A 24,610-nucleotide genomic window follows, 5' to 3' on the forward strand; every position below is an offset into this window, starting at 1 on the left:
CCGTCTTCAATGCGTTCCACCTTGAGATACCTCCGCCGAACAATCTGCAGAAAGGCCGCACCTCCTCGAAGCACATCTCCTTCAGCGATCCTGCTCTCAGACTTCAATCGTAAGTCTCCGCTTTCCGCTTTCCGGCGTGTCAGCTACTCTCCAAGCCTTTCTTCTTAATTCCTTTGTTGTTGAGGTTGTAGACCGCTTCAAACTTCTTTTCACCACACCACCGATCGTCGCCAGTGTAATAATGAGGATACAGGTGATAATTGGGTTCAAGTAAGAGGTCTTTATTAAACAATCTCATCCAGCATCACAGGAATAACTGCCACAACAAGAACATTCACAAGGTTCCCCTAAGGAACATTCCCTTGACTTGGTTCTATGTCGGAACATTCATCATAGAACCAAGAGACATCATCACACTCAGTTCTAATCCTGACTTATGTTAACATTATTTATAGAGTGCTCATTCACTGAAGTTGTTTGGAGCTCTGAAACTGGTTGTTGACAGTTTTAACAGTTCTGCCCTATGACTTAGATAACTAGAAAAACTTCAGTTATTTCCAAAAGGGAAGTAAAGGAAATTTAGTACAGAGAAAAGCAAAGAATTCCACAGCAACAGAAAATGACCAGTCATTGAATGTGATGGTTCTGGTTTTCAGAATACTTAACAGAGAAACATCACAAGGTTACAAGGACCAGTATAACATTCAAATTTAGTGACAATAAAATCAGGGAATTGTTGGTGTAAAGTGCGGAGTACAGTTGTTAGTTTTGAAATATTGTTTGGTATACAAAAAGTGAATGGTTCAGAGTTGGTGTAATATGTTGACGCCCCACAGACAAGCAAAGTGGCCACGTTTTGAACTAAGTGCAGTTGTTTTATTATTAGGCAGAAGTGATCCTGCTGGATTCGTCAGCAGCTTTCGACACCGTGTCACAGTCCATCCTGTGGCAGACTGCATGGAAAAAAAGCAGTGTAAAGATAATTTCAGATAAATCTGAAATCATGCGCTTTGGTGGCAGATCATCGACCTCGATGCACAGCGGTGGCCTTCGGACTTGGATAGGCCGCAAAGCACTGCTCTTGTTGCAAAGAATCTGGCGTCACGTTTGACATAGATCTCAGCTTCATCCCTCAAATTCTATTGCCAACCTCTTTATATCTGGCCATACTTAAGTCTCTGAGAAAAAATTCTACATCAGGTTCCAGATCTGATTAGGAGGATGACTGTACACTCTTAAGTGGCATCAAGATTGGATTCTGGTAATGCTCTGTAGCTAGGTCAACCAGCGTATATGTTACGTAAGCTACAGCCGATTCAACATATGATAGCCAGACTAATCCCAAAAAATATTGAACCGGCTACCTGTGGAAAAATGCATGCCGTCCAAATTATTAGTCCTCATCCATAGGTCTTCTAAGCCAGCTGTCAAGCTATATAAATATAGAATTAATTTATTCATGAATTTTTGTTGATGCAGATAACAAAATGGCATTTCTATAGTCAATGAATGACCGGATGAACGTAGTTATCACATGATGTCGGCTATCTAGGAAAGGTTTGATATTCTGCACAGTTTTTAAACAATAGTAGCATGTGAGAGAATTGACCAAATTGAGTCAAGGCGTATATCTAGATGACATACTATGGAAGATACCGGAAGAACTTCCGGGAGGCTGAGATATTGGTCAACAAACTTATCAACAGAGGCTATCCACGACGGCTGGTGACTAAAGCAAAAAAACGGGCTTGGTACAATCACCGTGAAGACCTACTACTTCCAAAAAACGACCAAAAATCCATGACAAGAATCCCTTTCGTCTCTGTCTTCAGCCCAGACAGCAACAAAATCGCCAAAATTATCAAGAGAAACTGGCCAATTCTACGCTCTAATGAAAAATTCCATGAACCACACTTATTTTCCTACCAAAAGGGCAAAAACATCTCCAACCATCTGGTCCATGCCATCACCTGGCCCGCCCCAGAAGCCAAAAAGCACACCATCACAGCCGCTTGGGGCCTCAGCCCAGTGATCGGACACTTCAAATGTCAGTCCTGCAGTGTATGCGAGTTGACTATCGAAACTAAAGAATTCATTTACAATGGACAAACGCATCCCCTCACTCACCATTCCAATTGCAAAACTCAAAATGTCATCTATGCCATTCGGTGCCCCTGCAACCTCATCTACATTGGTCAAACCACCCAAATGGTAAAACAACGGATAATCCAACATAAGAGCAGAATTAACTGTAAAGTCCTCACTGCTCCCTTGGTTACACACTTCTTAGAAATGTCCCATGTTGATACAGATCTCAGATGGATGGTCATCGAAAAAGCCACATTGCCCCTCAGGGGGGGTAACATGGCCTCTCTTCTAGGAAGAGCAGAGTGCAAATGGATCTCACGCGTTGACTCGGTCAACCACGGGCTGAACACTCTTGATGAGTGGACCAATACCATTACGGTTTAACTCCACCCATCTGGAAATGCCCACTGACATAGCCTGATGTAATTAATCGCCCGGTTTCAGACCAGATGCCCAGCTAGGCACTTACCTTATGTGACCTCCACCACTGTATAATTGCTACTCCACCCCCATAACTTGATGTAAATTAACCCACCGGTTTCATACCATATACCTAGCTGGACACTAATCTTATGTGAAACAGCCCTTAACCGTATGCTAGAACAGTTGATTATAAGCGAATGTATATTCACCCTGCATTAACTGTTATGCTGTTACAAGTACTGAATTGACATTTTACAATCAATTTAAACAATGTATTGTCTGCTTCAGATACTCCTTCTGTAATCCAATATTTGTCATGCCACTTGAACCTCAATACGGTTATGAGGAGAGTGTTGTTGATACGTGGCCCTGTAAGGTTGAGGATGTCGCGCTTAGTTCCAGCCCGTCGGTCGCGCCGCCGAGCGCTGCACCGCCTCACCCAGGATACTTCCTGTTTGCAATGGTTGCCACGCAACCACCCAGGCACACCCCGATCCCGCCCTTCCACCCTAACCACGCCCCGCGCTCACTCGGCTCCCATAACTGCCGACTGAGGACACCGAGCCCCTGATAGCTCCGGCATTCACTGCCAGCCTGACTTAATACAACAGAGCCCTCATCGCCCTGTGCTGCCTCGATTCATACAGGTATGCTAGAGTCTCGCCCACGCCGGGCGATCTCTCCGCGATCCATATTGTTATATCTCCCGCCACTGCCGGTTCTTTGACCCTCGCTACTTTATTGATTTTTCCGCAGGCGCCCCATCAAACCCCCACTGCTCTGATTCGACTCATTGTACAATCAGGTAACTTTTTCGCTACGACTATGATCTTGGCCGCACTAAGACGGTTTCATCCCACTCTGTGCATACAATTATAACTAAAAACATATATAACTCTGTACTCCCTTGCAGCAAGCCATCCCTGAGCCTTCGCCAAGCCCACGAGGTCCCCACCGGGCTGACGCTGTAAGTTTTAACATCCTGCGCTTCTGCCCTCGCGCACTTCACCCACCATACTCATCCATTAACCGCCGCTGGACCTAGCGACACCAGTATTATATCCCTGGCTAGTCCTTAGTCACATTAATGGAAAACTTAGCACTCCAACACCTCTCTGACTATTACCTTAATCATCACCAGGATACTTCCTTGGCTGACGACATATGCGCTCACGCCTTCACTGCACTTGCGCAGCAACCACCACCTAGCCATTTTTCATGGCTAGGCTCCATTCACTTTAATATCACCTCCAGCCTGCAAGTTAATTAGTAGCGCCACACCAGCACTGGCCCGTCCCTCTGATCCCCCGCCTTCCCCTGCGCCCCTCCCCTGCGCCCCTCTCATTTGCCCTTTCTCCCCCCCACAGCACTGCTCACGTCGACAACCCCGTCCTGATGATGATCCCAACTCAGAGGGATCGAAACGCCGTCGACCTTACAGCATAATCTTAAGACGCATATCAAGCTTGGTGCTCCTGTTAAATTGTTTCGAATTATGTTTTAAGTGATTACAACTTGATCTTACTTTGGAGCAACCACTGTTTTATTATCTGTCACTATGCGCCGATCACGCTGCTCACTTTAGCACTTGCACCTTCACAGTTATCTATTGTATATATCACCACTTACCAAGTGCCACTGGGTTGTCACATGATTCCTTCTATACAGTGCTGTTTAACTGTATTACCCCGAAAATACTTCCTTGTTTATTATTGGTGAATAATACCGTTTTCAAAGAACTCAAGTGACTCCTTGTTGGTTATTACTGGTAATGCTTATTGCATACATTTTGAAAATTGTCTCTTAAATAATACCTGTTGGGAATTGTTTCTTTTTACATACTATGGAAGAGGCAGACAACGGGGAGGTCGACTGAAGAACGCAATCTAAGAGCATCGGGGATCAGTGCTCCATTTGGCACTATCAATAACTCTGTTTTGGACAGGTTTAATCTGAGAAAATTCGGCACTATCCATTGCCTACCAAGTGCAGGGTTTGGGGCAGGGCTGAGATAAAACGAGCATCCTCCTCAAAGGCACAAAAATCACTGTGTGTCATCTGAATACATGTAAAACTTGTCACTAATTTTAGATAATAATTGGGAAAAGGGGTGCACGTTGATTTAAAAAACTAAGGGTGAAAGAATGGAGCCTTGGTGAGGCCGCCCTATTGAGTGCTTTTGGCTTAGACTCATTAGAAGGGAGCACTACAGCTTGATGCCGATAAGGCGTAACAGGAAAGACAGTTCAAATATGATTAAGAGACAGCTGTTTAAGTCCGTAGATGAAGCTAGCCTGATCATTCATGTTAAAAGTGGCCAAGAAGTCTAAAAGAGCTTTGGCCACCTATCCGTAGATGCCACCGACTACAGAGAGCACTGATATTTCTGTGCTTCTACCAAACTAAAAGCCTACTTGGAAAGATTTGAGAAGGCGGTGTGATTCCACACAGTGTTGCTGGTGTTTAAAAGCCAATTTCTCCAACAACTTGGACCAATACTGGAGAAACGAAATTGGCTAAAAGTTATTTAAATTAGTGGGTTTTAAACAAGTTTGTTTAGGAGAGGTTTCTCTAGTGATAGTGCTTGTAGATGACAGATTGATTAACACTAATAATTAATCTAGTAAGAAGAGACTAAGATCACAGACCCAACGAGCTGGTCCGAGATCTCATGATGAACCAACGGCTCTGCTTCGTCTGGCAATCCTAATTTCTGCATCGCCTGTAATGGAGGTGTAGATAATGAAAGCAGAGCTTCCTGAAACGTGTACAACTAATGTGTCAATCCAGTCAAGACAGAGCGAAAGGAATACATTGTGCTGAGGAAGAATACCCGGTAATCTAGATTAGAAAAAAAAAAAAAAGAGGCTAGATCCACACAGAAAATGGCTGATCAAGGAATATTGTTAGAAATAGACGAGGGAAATTGTTAATCATATGAAAATGTTAATCATATGAAAATGTTCTACCGCCAGATCGGGAACTTGGTTAATGTTCTAAATAGAAAAAAAAATTGGCCTCTTATCATCTGGTTGCATTTCTTAATTTTTATAAGATAGGTGGCTTTTAATCAGCTTGGATAAGTATATCTCCAGTGCCTTTTTGCTTCTCTGGTGTTCAGTTCAGTTCAGTTCATAAATCTTTATTCAAACTCCAAAAATTCATAAAAGCACATACACAATTTACACAATTATTATAAAATCCAAATAAGATTAATTAAGCCATAGAAATATCAAACAAATTTTACAGATTAATATTCAGGGAAAAACTCAGGCATTGTCCATCATTTTGCGAGCTCGGATGGCAATTCTCAAAAAAGTGCTAGTGCGACAAATTAATTCTTCATTATCCAAGGAAAGCAGCAGTTGATAGGATTCCCCCAAAGTAATTGGTCTATGTTTTTTAAAAAAGGGAGTTAAAAACCATTTTTACATATTTTAGATAAAATTTACAAACAAAGAAAAATTGCAAATCAGTTTGTGTGCTAACCCCGTCTCCGGGACATCTTATATTGTCGGTCTTATTTGGAATAGAATAAAAATCATTATTATAAAAGTTTATTAAATAGAAAGGGACTCGACGCTTGTATTCTATTACTTGTATATTAGGGTTGTTTGTGTTTATTATCTTGAAACTCCCACCAGCTGCTATACTGATCCCGATAAATAAGCCCCCTCCTGCACGGCCAAAATTTGGCTTGGGCGCCACTACGCTAAAGCAGTGGAATCCTTCTATATGCAAGTCGTGTGTGGCCCATGTTTCTTGAAACATTATTATATCCTGAGAGGATAATATATGTAGCCACTCTGTATCGGCGAGTCTTGGCTCGAGCCCGGCTTCTCTAGTGTCTTTTTTTTGTTTGGCTAACTCTGTAGGAAATCACAGATTTTTATCTGGCTTTAAGTGTGGTTTTCTATAGGGGCATAGGAGAATTGAAGTTCAAACTATTATGTAAAATTTGGGAAAGATGATGTTAAAATGTTGTCTAAATGTATTTCCCCGTTTACAGTAGACTAGAATGAGCACCAAATATCTGCGCCAATACTGGATTTGTGACATGCACACTTGATCATACACGAGACCAATGGGAAATGTAACCTATCCTGTATTTCTCAAGACAACAGTGCTTAACAAATGTGTGCACAGATGTCCCGTAGTGGATGTACACGTTTGCTAGAAGCAGGTTTTTTTAAACAGACACACACGCACACACACACTATTGAGGCTCCATTTTATGTGCAGTGTATCAGCGCTCTTCCAGCCAGTGTTCTTTGCTGTGGCGTAAGCTAAGGGAACACCCCCGACAATTCAACTTGCATTTCAAGATATTTGGATATATCTTCTCCAATGAAGTTGTGAAAAACTAGAAACAACTCTAGGTTTCCGGAGTGAGCTATTTCTATCAATAAAATACTTTAACAATGCTTAATAAATTGCAAAACTATGCACAGCCCTTCCAGCCACTTCTGGTAGAATTGCAAGAATGTTGGTGAATTAAATGCCTTGATTCATGCGAAAAGGAGAAGACACTTAGCAGACAATGTGGATGAGTAGGACATTATTGCATCCTTAACTACGTGGAATCAGGAAACGTCCAGTAACAGAATGTAGTTTGCAGAACTTGTGTAATCAACTAAGTGCCACAGAGAAAGCTATACTTAAAATGAGTTATTGTGCAGTGCATAAAGTTAGTGGTTCAAAGGGGCTCACATTAACACTGTAACGGTAATCTTTTTTATTTCCATTAAGGTGGCAACAGTGTTCTAGCTTCTATGCACATTTGTAATTTCTTAATTACAGGAGTTTTGAAAATGGACAAGTGATGTCGGTTTCCTCAATGCAAAAGCAGAGACTGTTGGCAAAATAACCTATAAAAGGTATAGGATAACCCAGATTGTTGAGACTACTTAATACATTGGACAGCAGCTTGCAATGCATAGACATGTACAAGATTGTTTCCTTTTTTCAGCAATACAGCTATACTAGCAGCACGCTTACCTTCCTTTACAACGTCTAAACACTACTGAGGCAACTGCAAGTAACCAGAATCCTGGATTTCAGGAGCCAAATTACCAGATTGGAAGATTATGTGCTCAGATGTTATGTTACAAATATTGTTATAGTGCGCTAATACCTGTGAGGGCTTCCTAGCGCTTAGGAAGGGTGTGGACCTTGTCCTGGTAAGTTACTCAAAGAGCCCCTCCTATAGCTTCTTGTTGAACTCAGTAGCTCTTCTCACCTTGCACACTGGGGCTTCTGCAGGTCTCCCGGGTGGGCTCTGGACGTGTGTTGCTGCAGTACGGCCCCTATCTTCCGGTGCTGGTAGATTACGGGCGCTCTTGACTGGTGCTGGGTGAGGAGCACCAGAGATGGGTGGGAGGCACATGGCCGCCTCTACATCCTGCAGGAGCTTTAATGTTGAGCCTGGACCTGCAGAATATCTCCACTTGCATCCAGTGACTACAGCTTTGTCCCTCTACAACAGGCTGCTCCCTGCCACCGGAATCGACACATCAGGTGGGGTCTTTGACGGTCTGTGTGCCATGTGGAAGAACTGCAGCGCACGTGTTGCAATGTCGGGTGACGCATGCTATTTACAATCAGCAGCAGACATGGGCGAGAGAGGTAAAGCATGTACTGGACACTGATAACATTTCAAGCCGCCGAGAAATTATATGAGATTCATTAGAAATGAAAAGTATTTTGAACTCCCTTTTATGTTTCTATCTTAGTTAGTGATGTAATAGAATTCAGAATGTAGTCAGACATGCATTCTGTATTAGGTGTTATCCCAGTCGGTGCTGTTGAGCTGCTGGACGTTACACACCTGTTTCCTGTGTGTGTGGAATAAAGACAGGGCCATCTGTCATTGACCATAAAAGATGGATGGAAAAGCATGATGAGGATAAGGTTCTACAGGAAATTGTAAGGTATATGTCTGAAGGTTGGCCAAGGAAAGAGATTTTGTCCAAAGAATGCAAGGCTTTCTGGGATGTCAGACCAGAACTTCTGTGGATAATACTATTATCCTTAGAGGTTGTAAAGTAATTCCACCAATAGACATGAGAGATGAGATTCTGTGTCTATGTCATGAGGGGCATTTTGGTGTAGTAAGGACAAAAAAATGTGGTTAAGGAATCTTTCTGGTAGCCTTCTATTGATAAAATGGTTGAACACTTTGTCAATAATTGCACTGTTTGTTCATCTTTAGATAAAACTTTACACACTTTAAGACCTCCTATGTCAGACGTTACACACCTGTTTCCTGTGTGTGTGGGGAATAAAGAATATATTCTGGTAAACATGTTTCCTGTGTATTATACTACTCTCCCTCCACTAAAGACGTCACAGTATGCCTACCGTCCACAAAGAAAATGCTCAATTGTGCATCAGACCTCTGTGTTGGCGTAACAAATCCCGTAGGCAGGTTAGTTTGCAACGTAGTGAAACTGCCATTTTCAGAAGCTACTAGGTTTGCCTTCTCGAAATGGTAGCAACATGAATGATCTTCGTTTTCTGTACTACATGTGAAACAAGTGGCAGGTGTGCCAATGGTATTTCCAGTTCACTTGGCAAGGTTGTTTTTTTCAATTCCATACTCTCACCTACAGTCCTTTCTTCAGCATCTTGGTGCTTTGAGAGCAGTAGCGTTTTACCTCAGGGGGAGGAGAGTTTGTATGATTATTACTGGATGATATTCTAATTATGTCCCAATGTAAGAATCAGATCCTGCGAGATTTGGAGACAGTGATTACTGTTTTGAAGAGGTTAGGTTTCATAATAAGCAGGGAAAAGTCTATTCTTTCCACGGCCAGATCTCTAAAGTTTTTATGTTTCATTATAGATACAGTGAAAATCTTCTGCTACTTCTACTACCATGGAAGAAGATTGCCAAAGATTCTGAAGGAAATAACATTTGTTTTGAAACGCGATTCTTTAACTTTAAGGGAGCTTGCCAGACTTCTGGGCCTCCTCTCCTCTTCCAGGCTCTTTCTGGCCCATTATATTATCAGGTTTTGCAGAGAGTAAAGGTGAAGGCTCTGCAAGGCAGTCTATGGTATGGGACAGGATTCACCTAGATCAGGACGCCAGGTTAGAATTGACTTGGTGGATAGAGAACCTGGTTGCCTGGAATGAATTGGCGATCTTCGGTTGCTCTCCAGAACTTATTATGTAGTCTGATGCCAGCATTCACGGCAGGGGTGCTCATCTAGGCACACACAACACTGGGGCATCTGGTCTCACAAGAAAGGTTTCATCACATAAATTATCTGAAATTGACTGCAGGTCTTTGCGTACTAATAAGCTTCAAACATCGTATGCAAGGCAGGGCACTTCTTCTAAAAATGGACCATGCTTCTGCCATGGCATAAATAAACCGATTGGGGGGGTTCAAGATCCTCAAACCTTTCAGGTTTAGCAAAGAAACTTTTGATGTTTTGTCTGGAGTACAGCATCTGCCTGAGAGCAGAGTATCTTTCTGGCAATACAAATGTATCAGCAGACGGGAACTCGATGTTCATAAGGGATTACAGCAACTGAAAGCTGAACGAGACTTACTTCAGAGGCCTGTGCCAAGTATCGGACCCACTAAAATTAGAACTCTTTGCAAGCAGGCTGATATTTCTGCTGGAGAGCTACTACAGCTGGGTGCCAGATCTGGATGTTTTGGTGGTGAACGCTTGTCTGCAATTCTGAAAAGGAACTCATGCCCCTTTGCAATGATTCAGAGTGTGCTACAGAAAGTCAGACAGAAAGGATGCTGACTTGTGCTAATAACTCCTTTTTGGCCATCCCAGGCATGGTCTCCGATGACGCTGGATTTAATTTGCGATGTTCCCTTCTTTCTTCCTGCCGAGCAGGGCATTCCAGAAGACTTGAATGGAGAACAACAATCCCTTGTTCTGGTAGGTACTTTTAACCTTCTTGCCTGTACATTTTTCTTCATGGCCAAGTAATAAATACTTGGATCCCAATAGGTTTTCTATGAAGCGTGCTTCCTTGCTCTGTTTAATATCCTGTCACATGGTATTGTATATTATAGATTTAGAGGTGAGAGAGTTTTTGACGTATTTTGGGTAAACTTTGAGTTGGTTAGAAGAACTGAAACAATGTCTAACTCTATGTTTTACCCAACATATGATTCGTGAAGCAACTTTGTGTTGTTAATTGCATGAAAGAATATGATTTAAGAATGAGGGAACTTAGACCTGATGATACAGAACAACTTCTTATCCCTTTGTGAAACCTTTTAGAGATGTAACACCTACTACATTTGTGAAATGGGTTAAGTGGACCATGCAATCAGCAAAGGTTTGGCCTCCAGAAAATTCAGGCTCATTCTGTGAGTGCCAATCTTTGATTGGTCTAATTCTACTACCTTTGCAAAATATTATTGTAAACCAATCGAGCACATGTCAGTTGTGGTTTTGCAGGATTACCAACATGCCTCATGATTGCCTCCGGTTTTGAACTGAAAAAGTGATTCTCCTAATTAAATGACGAGAGAATCTGAATTTTATTAAGGACACAGAGGCTAACATTATCCCCCCATGCCTTTTGAGGTGTTGGTGGCCATTAAAAATGGGGGCTGGGTAGTTAAGTAGGAGAACTAATGTTTGCGTTCATTATGGGAATATTTTAAGTTTGGATTTAGTGGTAATGAACCATAAACTAATGTTATGAGGAATACTTTGTTTTGCAATCCTTGTTACCTCATGTTACAAATGCTATTTAACTGCAGAAAAATAAATTGTGGTTGAGATGGAGCATTAACACGGTCTCTTGCTTTCAGATAACGTCCAGTAGTTAATTTCCGGACTGAATTCTCTCCTTGGAGGACTGTTATCATTGTTAGAGTTTTTTCGGTATACTTGTTCCCCTACGAGGCCTCAGTCGACTGATATTCTACAGTTGTCCTTGGAATCGTTTCTACCTTCGTTTGAACATGGAAAGAGAGTTTCTTACTGCATTTCAAAGAGGAAGACTGTGATGTGCAGAGTCTTATTATATGACTTGAAGGTCCTGTTATCGAACACTTTCCTTTAGATGTATGTCTTTTAAGTAGTAGTGTGTAGTTTGCATTAAAGGGATGATGCATATTGTTAACCTCCGTGTCTTTAATGAAATTCAGATTCTCCTAGTCATTTAAATAGGAGAATCGCTATTATCTCCTACTCATGTTTCTAGGTAATCTTGGCTAGGTTTTAGTCCATTACCCGTAAACATTCTAGGAGATTTATAGGAACCCATTGAGCTCCATGCCAAATCTGTTGAGCTACCTTCAAAAACAGAGACAGATCAGTCCAACCAACTGTCTTCTGAAAGTAACACAAAGCTGTCATAGTGTCTGCATGCTTTGACAAAGCTTTCTTCTGCACCTCTGAGAAAAGCTTCGAGAGCAATAGACACTGCTTTCAATGACAACACATTGATATGCTGTGTTGCCTCGATTGGTGACCGCTTATTGTAAATCCTTATGTCAAACCAGGTATAAATACCAGCCTGTCAACGAGGTGTTTGGTGTAACTCGAACCTGCAGCTGTAGGGCTGCAAAAGATTTAGGCAGCAGCAAAAGTTCCCTACTCTTTCACCTCTTCCTGTGATTTATGTATCCTGGGCGACAGCAACACTATATCCTACTAGACCCAGTCCGTTGCTTGAGACCACTGTCCTAATAATGATTTGGGAGCATCTGGAGTTGCATTGGGAATCAATGCTATAAAGAAGCCATCATGCCTAATACTTTCATCAGTTCTCCTCTGTCAGATATTGTGATGATTGGTTAAGAGCAACTGTTCTCTGAAATATGCACTAAGAGATAGGCTTTTGCTGTGACCAAATTGAGTCATGAACCCAACAACTTCTGTATTTGTTTTGGTTGCAGATAGAATTGTTGGGAGGGATTGAAAATATCAATTGGAGTATCTACATCACTATGTGTTGGGAATGTAACCCACATTTCTTTGTGTGTTCCCCTTTATCAACCAGACATGTAGGTAAGAACATTTTGAAGATGCTAAAGTGCAGCCACCACCACTGTACATTTTGTAAATACCCTTGTAGCGGACCTAAAGACAATACTGCGAATGGTAACGTGTTTCAATGTACACAAATTGGAGGTACTGCTAGTAAGCTGGATGTGTCGCAAAATGAAAGTATGCATCTTTCAAATCTACTTTCATTATAAAGACTCCATAGCTAATTGGGGAGACATTTTGGAGTGAATTGGTTTCACATAGCTCAGTTTAGCAGTGACAATTCCATAATTATTCTAAGCCACCTAACCTCATTTAGGATGAGAAAACATAGTGAAAACATTCCTTATTCTGCCAATTATACTTCTTCTATGCAGGATATTATATATTTTCCAACAAAAGTAGTAAATGGTTTTTGGTGGGTTTGTGTTTTTGTTGAGTGTTTGGTGGCAAGCGTTTGAATTATTTGCAATATCTTTTCTGTACTGTTGAAACTACCCATCTGTTTGTGGCTATTTCTCTACTTTAATGTGGGAAACTCATCAATCTCCCCCATATAGGTGTTTGAAGTTGAGGCCCAATAGTAGTTAACCTTGTAATGCCCCAAAAACTGTAACACTAATATTGCTGTTTGTGCAAGCTGCTGCTGTTCCATTTTCTTGGCATTTTAAAAAACCTGTGGTGACTTATGGGACATATTTAATATCACCAGTGTTTCTATAATCCCAACACCATCCCCAGGCTTTATGGTTCATTGTCATTATGTTCTTTAGCATCTCGTCTACCGGAGATTAAAAAGATGGTCACCATCAAAAGGTATACCAAGTAAGGCTAAAGTACAGGCGTGCAAGCACATATGACTCCTTAGCAGAATGCTTGTGCTAACTTATCTCTACGTAGCGTCGACTGCATCCAAAACACAAGGAATGGTGGTATTTGAAATTGTTTTTCTTTCAGTGACTTTTGCCTGTGCTTCCCTTTCTGGTTAAGTATTGTAACAGTTCCGCCATCTCCTGCCACAAATTTTGATCATGCTTACCCACCAAAACCTATGAATTAGCAATAGACTAACGCATGGTGCTCCCACAGCAACTCTCTTGCCTGCAGCTCCTACGCTTTTACAGTATTTATCTGGTGGTGGCCAGGCCATACAAAATGCACTTTCATGTAAATTTGATCATGAACAGCGGCCTTATATGTCCTTACTATGCTATGCTAGCTTCAGTTTTCATTATTGCTTTGCTTTTTCTGATGTTTATCTTAACCCAGTTTCCAGCATTGATAGGGGGATTAGTCTTTTTGTCCCTAGATAGTTTCTCAATGAGAAAATGTTATTCTCCTATCTGCACAGCCACCTCATGCTCCAAAGCTATTTTCTAAATGATACAATAACACAGTTTCATGAGTATGGAAAAGGTCTGATTAAATAATGTTCTAACTATTGGTCATCTCTGGAATCCAGGATGTGCATGGTCCATGCATCAACCCCTCTGAACTTCACATTGTTGGCCAGTCTAGGTGCTTGTCTGAAACTGTATGTAAGTGGTCAGATGGTGAATATGGTGTAGAGCTGTATCTTGTGTCTTGTTCCTTGTATTTAGTATGAACCGAGTTCTTGGTAGATTACTACCTTAAATCTAATATTTCTCTTCATTTGTGGTTGAGTAGAAAGTTTTGTACTGCTGAAGCCCTTACGTACTCTGCATCTAGATAATTATGTATCCTTTTCTGTGTACAATCCTCCTCCAGTGATGAAGAAGCAGTTGGTAATGTAGAATAGTATTTTTTGTACAATATCAGTGTTTTGAGGGCTTTCTTTATAGATCAACATTTTTCAGAGTTGCGTCGTTTCTGGATAAGGTCAACAAATTTTTTCGGTCACTTTATGGCCGCCTGGGGCCAGCCTATACTCTGTCCTTGTTAATTCTCTGTGAGGTCACTGTTAAAGTCAAACCTACTGGATGCTTGCCTGGACTAGGTTTTGTTTCTATTCTTTGATGCAGTTGTGTTCCCTCATGCTCCACTGCTAATGAAGGCACCCCGCGTATCTGGATGTTTTTGAATAATCATTATTATTTTGCACAGCATGCAGCCTCTGTTTGCAAATCAGTCTTGACCGTTCTCCAATGTGAACAGCCCAGCCCGAACTGTCAGGCCAGGTCCTCCCTGAAATGGAACGCAAGCAATACAGTACCAGGTTTTCACACCTCTTCTCTAGTCAGGCATTGTGAGTACATATCAGTAGTGGTACCCAGATTCCAGATCGTGATCCTTTGGAACACAGGGTGCTGTCAGAGGATTTACCCAAGAAGCGGTGTTCCCCGACTCATAAGTTTTGGTCAATACCCCGGTCAACTTAAACAGCCTGAAACTGCATTGGATAGTGAATCTCCCGGAAATGGAATATATCGAATAGAAGAGGGCTTCAGACAGTCATTTGAACAAACCATTTGGACAGGATTTGGACTGGTGCAGATTAACTTACTTCATAGGGTGTATTATGCACAAAAGGTACTGAAAAAAATTGAAAAATAAGTGTGGAGCTCTGCCTTATGGGCAGTGGTCAAACAAGTAAATCCTCCCACACCATATAGTTTTTCCCTCCAAGTTGGGGGGGGGTTCTGAAAGAAGCCAGTAACTGACTAAGTCAATACTGGGGAACCCACTAATTGGGAAGTAAAGGACTAACCTGATGTTATTAGGAATATGGAGTGATGACCCAAACTCAAGATATGCTAGTACAAGGTTGTCAAGATGCTGCAAGGCTATGGGGGAGCTCAGAGGTACCAGACACTGGTGCCGTGTGACTTGAATATCGATCAGTGTGTGCTGGCTGAGAAATGTGTATGAGGGTCGGAGCTGGCCCATGAAATCTCAGAAAGTTTAATAATGCAATGTGCATTACTGGGACTTGAGAACTATCACACAGTAAAGATTATACTCTATATATGTAAAAAATGATGTTAAGACCCGAAAGCCTAAACTGCTACGATATTATATGCTGTTCCCGTTACCTAGGACCAGTATTCTGCCTTTTCTGCTTATGAGTAAAGTGCTGCTGTCCTCTAGTTTAATGTACTACTATTCGTACTTGTTTACCTGAAGGTGTTTAATGAAATCAAAATAAAATGTTTAAGAACAAATTTAGATGCGATAAAGACATTCAGAGAGACATTTTAGACATACCATGTTATGCCACACCAACCAATAGGATGGGTTTTCACCATGATTTGTTGATAGGCCAAATTAGAACAGGTGTTATGGACAGAAGGGTCCCGGACTTAAGAGAGTAATTTATATACAGTGCGAAGATTTTGTAGCAATGAAAGAAAAGAGAGACAACAAATGGACAGGTACAATGTTTGTATTCACAAAGCACCTATATCAACCTTTTCATGGTTATAAGATATGTATCCAAGATAAACATTGGTGTCATCACATTATTTCTGTGCCCACATAAAAAAGGAAGGGAAGTGTTTGTGAGGGAAATCGGTGAACAAAATGCAATTTAGAACACAGTATTCATTTGTATACACCAGTGGTCAATATTTCTATGTACATTCCTGAAATGATCCCCTTAAATCGGAGTCACACGACAAGGCAATCGTCACTGCGTTTTTTTTACAAAAACCAAATAAACAAATACTCCTGAGTAGCTGTACAAATCTTGATTTAGCAATAGGAGTTGGTAAATGTAGTGAGAATAGTCAACGTTTCGACCCTAGCTGTAGGGTGGATCGCCCTTACATACGGGTCTTCATCAGGACTGGGGGGACGGTGGGCAAGCCTCCTAGGCCTCCTAGGGTAAAGGGATAGAAAACTAATCAAAATCGGGTCCACAAAAGATCCCAAAAATAGTCATGGCGGGAGCACCCGCTAGACAATTCCATTAAAATACCTACACTGTACGAGGACTTAAAATCAGAATAAATGGCCAACATGGCGTTTACCTTTGAAAAGGAGCAAGTCGGCGGGCATCGGGAGTGTCTCAGAAGGGCCTCGTATTTTAATCTAGATCCATGAAAGAGCCATAGTTAGGGTAACGCGTGCTTAAAGGGTTAAGCGCACAAGAACCGGCATGTTAAGTTCCATTCACTGTTAGTTACCTTTGTTCCCAAGGGTCCAGGTCAGGACTGTTAAGGATTGTCCGTTCCTGCAACAAAGGAGAGGGAGGACTAATCAATAAACCTATCGCAATCATCCCATTAGGAGATGAGATTGCTAGAGATGGGGCCTAACAGCAGCCGATTAATGGCTTACCTATTACGCTTGTTTGTTTTACGAAAACACGGTCCCGAGGCAGTCAATGCACGCGTTGCACAGATTACTGTGACCACATTATTGTGGGACCATGAGGATTGAAGTTGTTACTATGCAGATTCGGATCAGAAGTCTACTTAGTAGATTTTACCAACTTTGTTGTTTTTCCCTTGAAATTACTATCTTTCTTTGCCAATATGGTTTTTTCAAACTATCCGACTAATCCTGTGAATATCGACATATCAATTTGCGGCTGTGTCTTTACCAACGTGTGTGTTAGGTACACCAGCCTTGCCTTCCTTTTTGAAAACACAGATTTGTCGGCCCTGTGATCTGAATCTGCATAGTAACCGCTTCAATCCCCATGGTCCCACATTAATGTGGTTTTTGAAATCATTTTCTTTGCCAACATGGTTTTTTAAACTATCTATCCCCGACTAATCCTGTTAATAACGGCATATCAATATGTGGCTGTGTCTTTACCAACGTGTGTGTTAGGTACACCAGCCTTGCCTTTCTTTTGGAAACACAGATTTTTCAGACTTCTGATCCAAATCTGCATAGTAACAACTTCAATCCTCATGGTCCCACAATAATGTGGTCACAGTAATCTGTCTGCGAGTCTTCAAACTGTCTGCGAGTCTTTTTTCCAGTTGCTATGGCACGAGATGAAAACACTACCCTTGGGCTCACGGGTTAACGCATAGCGTTCTTGGTTACTTAGCAACCCATAGGCGAGTCTGCTCTCAGTTTCTGCAGCACCCGATATATAACGTAACCACACCCACTGCTGGTTTCGCTTCCTGGTTACGAACAACGCGTGCATTGACTGCCTCGGGACCGTGTTTTTGTAAAACAAACAAGCGTAATAGGTAAGCCATTAATCGGCTGCTGTTAGGCCCCATCTCTAGCAATCTCATCTCCTAATGGGATGATTTCGATAGGTTTATTGATTAGTCCTCCCTCTCCTTTGTTGCAGGAACGGACAATCCTTAACAGTCCTGACCTGGACCCTTGGGAAAAAAGGTAACTAACAGTGAATGGAACTTAACATGTCGGTTCTTGTGCGCTTAACCCTTTAAGCACGCGTTACCCTAACTATGGCTCTTTCATGGATCTAGATTAAAATACGAGGCCCTTCTGAGACACTCCCGATGCCCGCCGACTTGCTCCTTTTCAAAGGTAAACGCCATGTTGGCCATTTATTCTGATTTTAAGTCCTCGTACAGTGTAGGTATTTTAATGGAATTGTCTAGCGGGTGCTCCCGCCATGACTATTTTTGGGATCTTTTGTGGACCCGATTTTGATTAGTTTTCTATCCCTTTACCCTAGGAGGCTTGCCCACCGTCCCCCCAGTCCTGATGAAGACCCGAATGTAAGGGCGATCCACCCTACAGCTAGGGTCGAAACGTTGACTATTCTCACTACATTTACCAACTCCTATTGCTAAATCAAGATTTGTACAGCTACTCAGGAGTATTTGTTTATTTGGTTTTTGTAAAAAAAACGCAGTGACGATTGCCTTGTCGTGTGACTCCGATTTAAGGGGATCATTTCAGGAATGTACATAGAAATATTGACCACTGGTGTATACAAATGAATACTGTGTTCTAAATTGCATTTTGTTCACCGATTTCCCTCACAAACACTTCCCTTCCTTTTTTATGGGGGCACAGAAATAATGTGATGACACCAATGTTTATCTTGGATACATATCTTATAACCATGAAAAGGTTGATATAGGTGCTTTGTGAATACAAACATTGTACCTGTCCATTTGTTGTCTCTCTTTTCTTTCATTGCTACAAAATCTTCGCACTGTATATAAATTACTCTCTTAAGTCCGGGACCCTTCTGTCCATAACACTTGTATACCCAGGTCCCTGTGACTCCTTTTGGGTTAAACCCTGTTCTTTGCAGCAAATTAGAACAGGGGCAGCTGCATTATATGTGTGGCAATGTGTGCCTGTGTTGATTTTAGAAAAGTTTGGAATAAAGTTAAAAAAGTTCAACATAAAAGTGAAGCAAATGTAGTAAGCACGTAAATATGTGCATTCTGTGGTAGACAACTGATTTATCGGACTGTGTTCCAAGTGTTGCAAAAGTGTTGTCTGTGTTGGACAGTGAGACATGAGAACGCTCATTAGGATACATGGTTTCAATTTTCCAGAGGATAAAAATGATAGTGGAGCGGTAGAGAGGTATAATGGTAATTCTAGTCAGATTGTGTGAAAGAAAGAGTTAGGAAGTAGCTAGTCCTGATGTTACGGGTGGGAGTTTGGAGACAGAGTTTGGAGCAGGAGAATCAGAGGTAGATGAATACTGATCAGTCAAATGGTTAAAAGTGGACACTTCCTTTTCGGATAATGGCAAGACCTCATCCTTACCTGGATGATGACTTTACCTACTGATATAATTTGTTCTTTTATTTTTTTTTATTTCCATCAGTCTTTCTTTCTCAGCTTCTGCTCTTGCATATGTTATACATGCTGTCAAATCTTTTCTTTAGGAGTAGCAGTAATAGTTTGTCAGCGGAGGTGCTGAAACTAAGAAGTTGGCTGTGTGACTTAGGCGCTGTTATATAGCAATTAACACCTGCATCTTTATGCCAGTACCATCTCCTGTGTGTCCTGTACATACTACAAGTAGCCTTTGTAATTATCTTCTCAACCAATGCATACATACTCAGTTTCACTCAACCAGTAAGGACTGGGAGCGTAGGCAAGTGAAAGACCTTAATGAAAACAGTAACTTTGGTCACTAAAAGCTGTGCCCGACAAAAACTGGTGCTCTGCATATGAAAAAAATTGTATTCCTGGACCAAACGTCTAGGTCTTTCATATTTCTACTTTACTCTCTCACTCACTGTCCTCTGTAGGATCCAAAGCTTTTTGATTTGGCCACTCTTTTTTTGCCCTATTACCAATCAGATGCCCTGCAAAGGAATACCTAGAACTGTTCTGCAGTCCTACGTAAATTAGGAAATTTACATATCAAGAAAACGTAACAGATCCCAGGATCCGTGTAAGGGATGACCTGGTCCTGTTCTCACCTCTTCCAATCAAGAACCTCAGAGAAGGGCAGAACGTAGGAGTCGGCAATCACGACAGGGACACAGCCAGCATGCAGGATGTCACTCAGAGCAGCTTGACCCATCCGTGCACCACGCAGCATCACACAGAATGTGGCTTCCTGTAGGGATAAACAAGCAGAGATGTCACACAAGTAATACAATCGATGTACATAAAGGAGAGTGCACCACCCAACAAACCTGCTGTCCTACCAGGATCAGTGTAAGGGTTTTTGACAACATTGCCAAAGTAACACAAGCACCCCCTCCAAACGATTCCAATACAGACCCAAATCATTACTGTATCCCATAACCTAGCTAGAGATAAAATGCAATACTTGTACCGGGAATCTGGTACCGAGGCTTTGGGAGAGCTACAGACTGGGTAGCCTTGCCTTATCCTATCTTATACACCACCACTAAACCAGAATAATCGCTCAAAATCAAAAGCCAAAGTAAATCAAAGAGCCAAAATATGAGATTATCAAACTGCAAAGTTGAGAAAGAATTAGGCTTTCTCACCAAATATATGTCAGAAAATGAATCATAACCTGTACAACTGACCCTGACTGGTTGAACATACAAGCAAGCATTACGTACAGTTTGGTCCTTTTTTAGTAAACTTATAGTGACGGCAGACTCGCTTTTAATTTTAAGAATTAAAGGAATTCACTGCCTTCATGGTACACATTTTTTATCTGCCAATAGCTCAGGATTGTTAAAATTAAGTTAAAATTTTCATCACCTAACTATTACAGGAATGGTCAGCCTCGAGAGGACATTTACAATTTAGTAATAGAAGGTTAACATGGAGAAAAGCAAAGAATTATACATTACACTATATAGCTCAGTAAATGATTATGGTGAAACCCACTCTGAACATTTCTTAGACACCACATTACTATGTAAAGTATCCACCTGGAAACTCATCCCAAGTGACCTTAAGTAAAATAACCAGTTTTACTATGCCTTTCACACAGTTTGGTATCGGACGATTATTTGCAAATATCGACCCGTTCGGAAGAGTCAACTAAGCAATTTATTGACGCAAAGAGTGAACGGCTCTACACGGTTTCCTAAAGTTCTATTATGGATATACTAATGTGTTGACCTGCTGATCCTATATGGCCTGCTGGGCTTACTTTGCTGAATAGGCAGGGTGGGATTTGCAGGATTCGCCAGATGCTTAAATGTTAATAATCATCATTTTAAAGGGTCAAAAACAGTTACAGGCACTCCCATAGTTTTCAATCATATCTTTATTATGTAGCTATAGTTCAGTGGCACTTTCCAATCAAAAAGCATATTTTCCCCCTTTCCTGTAATGTTTGCCTTCACCCCCCTCCTCCACGCCCCCCGCATATATAGCGAAGATATGGCATGCCAATTTTCGTTAAGATCTGTGCAGGAGAAAAACAGGTTAAGGGCAGCACAATTGTTCATGGAAGATTTGGGCGATGTCTTCTCATTTGGTCTATTGGACCAGAGCGTTTTTAAATTTCTTCTCTCCGCGAAAATGTTACCCGTTCCTACAGACAAAACATCTGAATGGATCAATGCCAAGCTTGGCAAGAAAGAAGAACTTTTTACGAAAGTGTGCTTTCATTCGTTTGATGTAAATTTATTTAGAGCCGACTCTAAAGGGTTAACACTTTTGTATATCTGTGGCATTTAAAATAGCAACTCAAACAATTGCAAATCCTGCCAATCACTTTTCAATTGTATGACAAGCATGACTGCATGCAGAAAGCCTCTGTAATCTTAAAAAATGCGATAACAAAAAGAATTTGTAAAAGATTTTTAGTGTTGCCAAAAAAAGATGTTCCACAGCAATTTGTGGCATTTTAAAAGAAGCAAAAAAGGTCAACATTTTGAGTTAAATCACAAATAAAAGGAGGGTGGGAGAATAATTTAAAAACAATAGGCTATAAAATCACCGCACAAAGCCAGACGAAGTGTGTAGCAGGCGATACCTGCACAAGTTGGCAACTAGTATAGGCTCTCTGAATGAATGAATGAATAAATGCAAAAATTAATGAATATGCCTTTTTTAAACCACACAGCTGTCTGACCGACGTCCCGGTGCGGCTAGCTGAGAATGAGGGCAAATGAAACAGCGACAATTAGCCTAACATTCATGTTTACAAGAAATATTTTAAATGAGAATTCACTAGGTGAATCACGAATATTAAATGGAAGAACTTGCAGAGTTTAGGGGAATTAAAAGAACAAGTATTTGCTAAGCAATAATTCTTGCATTGACAAAGTTTAAGCTATTGGCAATGCAATAGCTTAAACTGTCGCAAATGCGAAATCTATTGCATCACTAGCACCCATGCGGCTTTTTTCACATTCATGAAGCCCCTTTCTTTAGACAAGCCGCGTCTAAAGAAAGGGGCAAGCTGACATTAAAGTGAAACTGCGGCATGGGTTGACAAACAGATGTTTTTTGGGGGGTAAAAGTGCCCATGCAGTGCTTTCACTTTAATGTTGGCTGCGCTACTTTCTTTAGACTCAGCTTGTCTAAAGAAAGGCGTGCTGCCTTCATGAATGTGAAAGCGCCTCATGGGCGCTAGTGAACAAAAAAAAAAAGTAAATAAATAAGCGCGGACGCTATACTTAAAGTGGACAGCGCTAAAAAATTAAATAAATAAATACAAAAAAGAGACCGTGCCCGCCCACCAATAGTACATAAAATAAAAGTGGACAACGTGCTGCGAGTTAGTGGAATAGGGCTAAATCATTTAATAGAATAGTGCTCAGTGCCAAGATAACGCAGACCATGTAACAAGACAAGTTAAAGGTGCAGTCGTTATGGGAGGTAACAAATGCAGACAAGGCAGTACCAAGGAGGGACTAACAAGCCTAATAACGACTCGTAAGCCAGCGTTTACAAAGGACAATGACACACACCAATTATAAATATGGCAGGAGCGCGGGCGGGGCTTGAAAGCCATACTCCACTACTGCATGCCTCAACCTAAAAGGAGCAAAGCACAAGACAAGAACGGTGGATACAACCAGGAGTTGGCCTAACGGCTAGGGCAGGATGTGTAGCCTGGTCCCGAAAGGTCACCAGGACTCTAGCGCACACTGCAATTAATTCAAATTCTCCAAAAATACGTTTCAACAATTTTATCAGAAGTTCAAACAGCTTTTAAGGTTTAGCTTTACTGGCATGTACATTGAAAATTAATCACAAATTAAACAATTACATTTCCATCATATCAATACATATTCAAAACATGATTCAAATATATGAGTTAAAAAACCCAATGCATTTCGGGGCTAAGGCCCCTTCGTCAGGGGTCTGATAATGAAAAGGAGAGAGAAAGAAAAAGGAAACTCAGTTACTAATGATGTCGTGGTGGTTTTTAATTTTATAATTTGTAATTAAAGCGACTCTTACCACGAGTATAGGGTAACTTGATAATTCCTATGTCAAAAAGTTTATTTCCATGGTTATGGTCAATCTAAGAGAAAAGGATTGTATGGGCGTCTTAATATTGGAACTATGTATAAAGAATTTTCAGTGCTTATTTAAATTTCCTGAATTGGTTTACCTGGGCCTTGCTTGTATAATTTATATATCTGCAAGAGAAATATTGTATTCATAGTCACTTCCAGAGAATGTCAGAATTTATATCGTCATTAGCGTGATGCGTTATTTTAAAAAATAACATGTGCTCACCTGCGAAGTCTTTTTTTAGACTGAAAATAAAATGTCCTACGAGAAAGAAAAAGTACTTGTATTCTATGAGTATCGTGATGTTCATTGAAGGTCTCAAACTCAAAAGAGTTAAAAGGAAGGTTTTTTACCTGCGAGCCTCCAAGGTAGTTCAAGCGGTCTCGCTAAGTTATTAGAGCAGTTCGGCTGTGAATAAAAATAATAAACTCATTCAAGAACCTGTTCGAACCTTAAAAGCGATAGACCGCTCGTTAGTATTTATTTTGAAGTCTTACCGATAGCGCAAGCCATCCTACTTGGTACGGCGTTTTCAGTCGGGTGTGTCGACCGGAGTTAAACCACTCCGTTGTTAGTCCTTTTTTTATTGTATAACCATTAGTGCTTAGCGCGTAGTAATAGACGAAGGACTTGTTCATTTGTCTAACGGCTAGGGCAGTCGACCTCGAATCTGGGGAACTGGGTTTGAGTCTCCGCACTGACGCTGAACATCCTGTGCTTCTAGGCAAATCACTTAATCTCCCCGTGCCTAACAAAAATGAATGTGTGTCCTCATGTAACATAACTGGTGCTATGTAAAGCGCTCCGATACCCGATTCGGGTCAAGTTTGCGCTATATAAAACTCTGCAAAAAACAAACAAAAACCAGCAACAACTGATTGGAAGATCTAAGGGAACGGGAATGAAGGTAGGCCTGAACTCAAACTGATGGGGCCTTCGTTATGAAATGCCATAAAAGTAAGCAGGAGACGTTTCATAAAGATATGTTGACATACAGGGAGCCAATGTAAGGACTCCAAGTGTCCTGAAAAAGATTCCTGACAGGGAATGTTCAGCAAAGGCCAAGTAGTGGCATTCTGAATCAACTGAAGACGCTGCAACAAGTAGTCTGGAAGATCTAGATATAGATTATTTCATTAGTCCAGGCGAGAGATAATCAGAGAGTGAACAATAGTTTTCCTAGTCGATTCCAGCAGCAGTCTCAGAAATCTTTAAAGACTTTTCCGAATAGTGAAGCAGGAACCAGGGACAGCCTTGCCTTCAATGCACAGGAAAGATCTTTGTTGAATCCAACTCTTAGATTCTTGGCCTCCTCCACAGGGAAG

At 41.2% G+C, this 24,610-nt stretch overlaps 1 protein-coding gene across 1 annotated transcript in view; it reads right to left on the reverse strand.

The window, feature by feature from the left end:
• EXT2 (exostosin glycosyltransferase 2) overlaps positions 1-24,610 on the reverse strand; it is a 305,577-nt gene that overhangs the window by 194,142 nt on the left and 86,825 nt on the right. The window contains exon 6 of the mRNA XM_078684358.1: positions 19,802-19,941. Coding sequence (XP_078540484.1) covers positions 19,802-19,941 — 140 coding nt within the window. The remainder of the gene's footprint in view (positions 1-19,801; positions 19,942-24,610) is intronic.

The sequence above is a fragment of the Lissotriton helveticus genome, chromosome 3_2, assembly GCF_964261635.1.
Source record: "Lissotriton helveticus chromosome 3_2, aLisHel1.1, whole genome shotgun sequence".
In the NCBI taxonomy this organism is placed as follows: domain Eukaryota; kingdom Metazoa; phylum Chordata; class Amphibia; order Caudata; family Salamandridae; genus Lissotriton; species Lissotriton helveticus.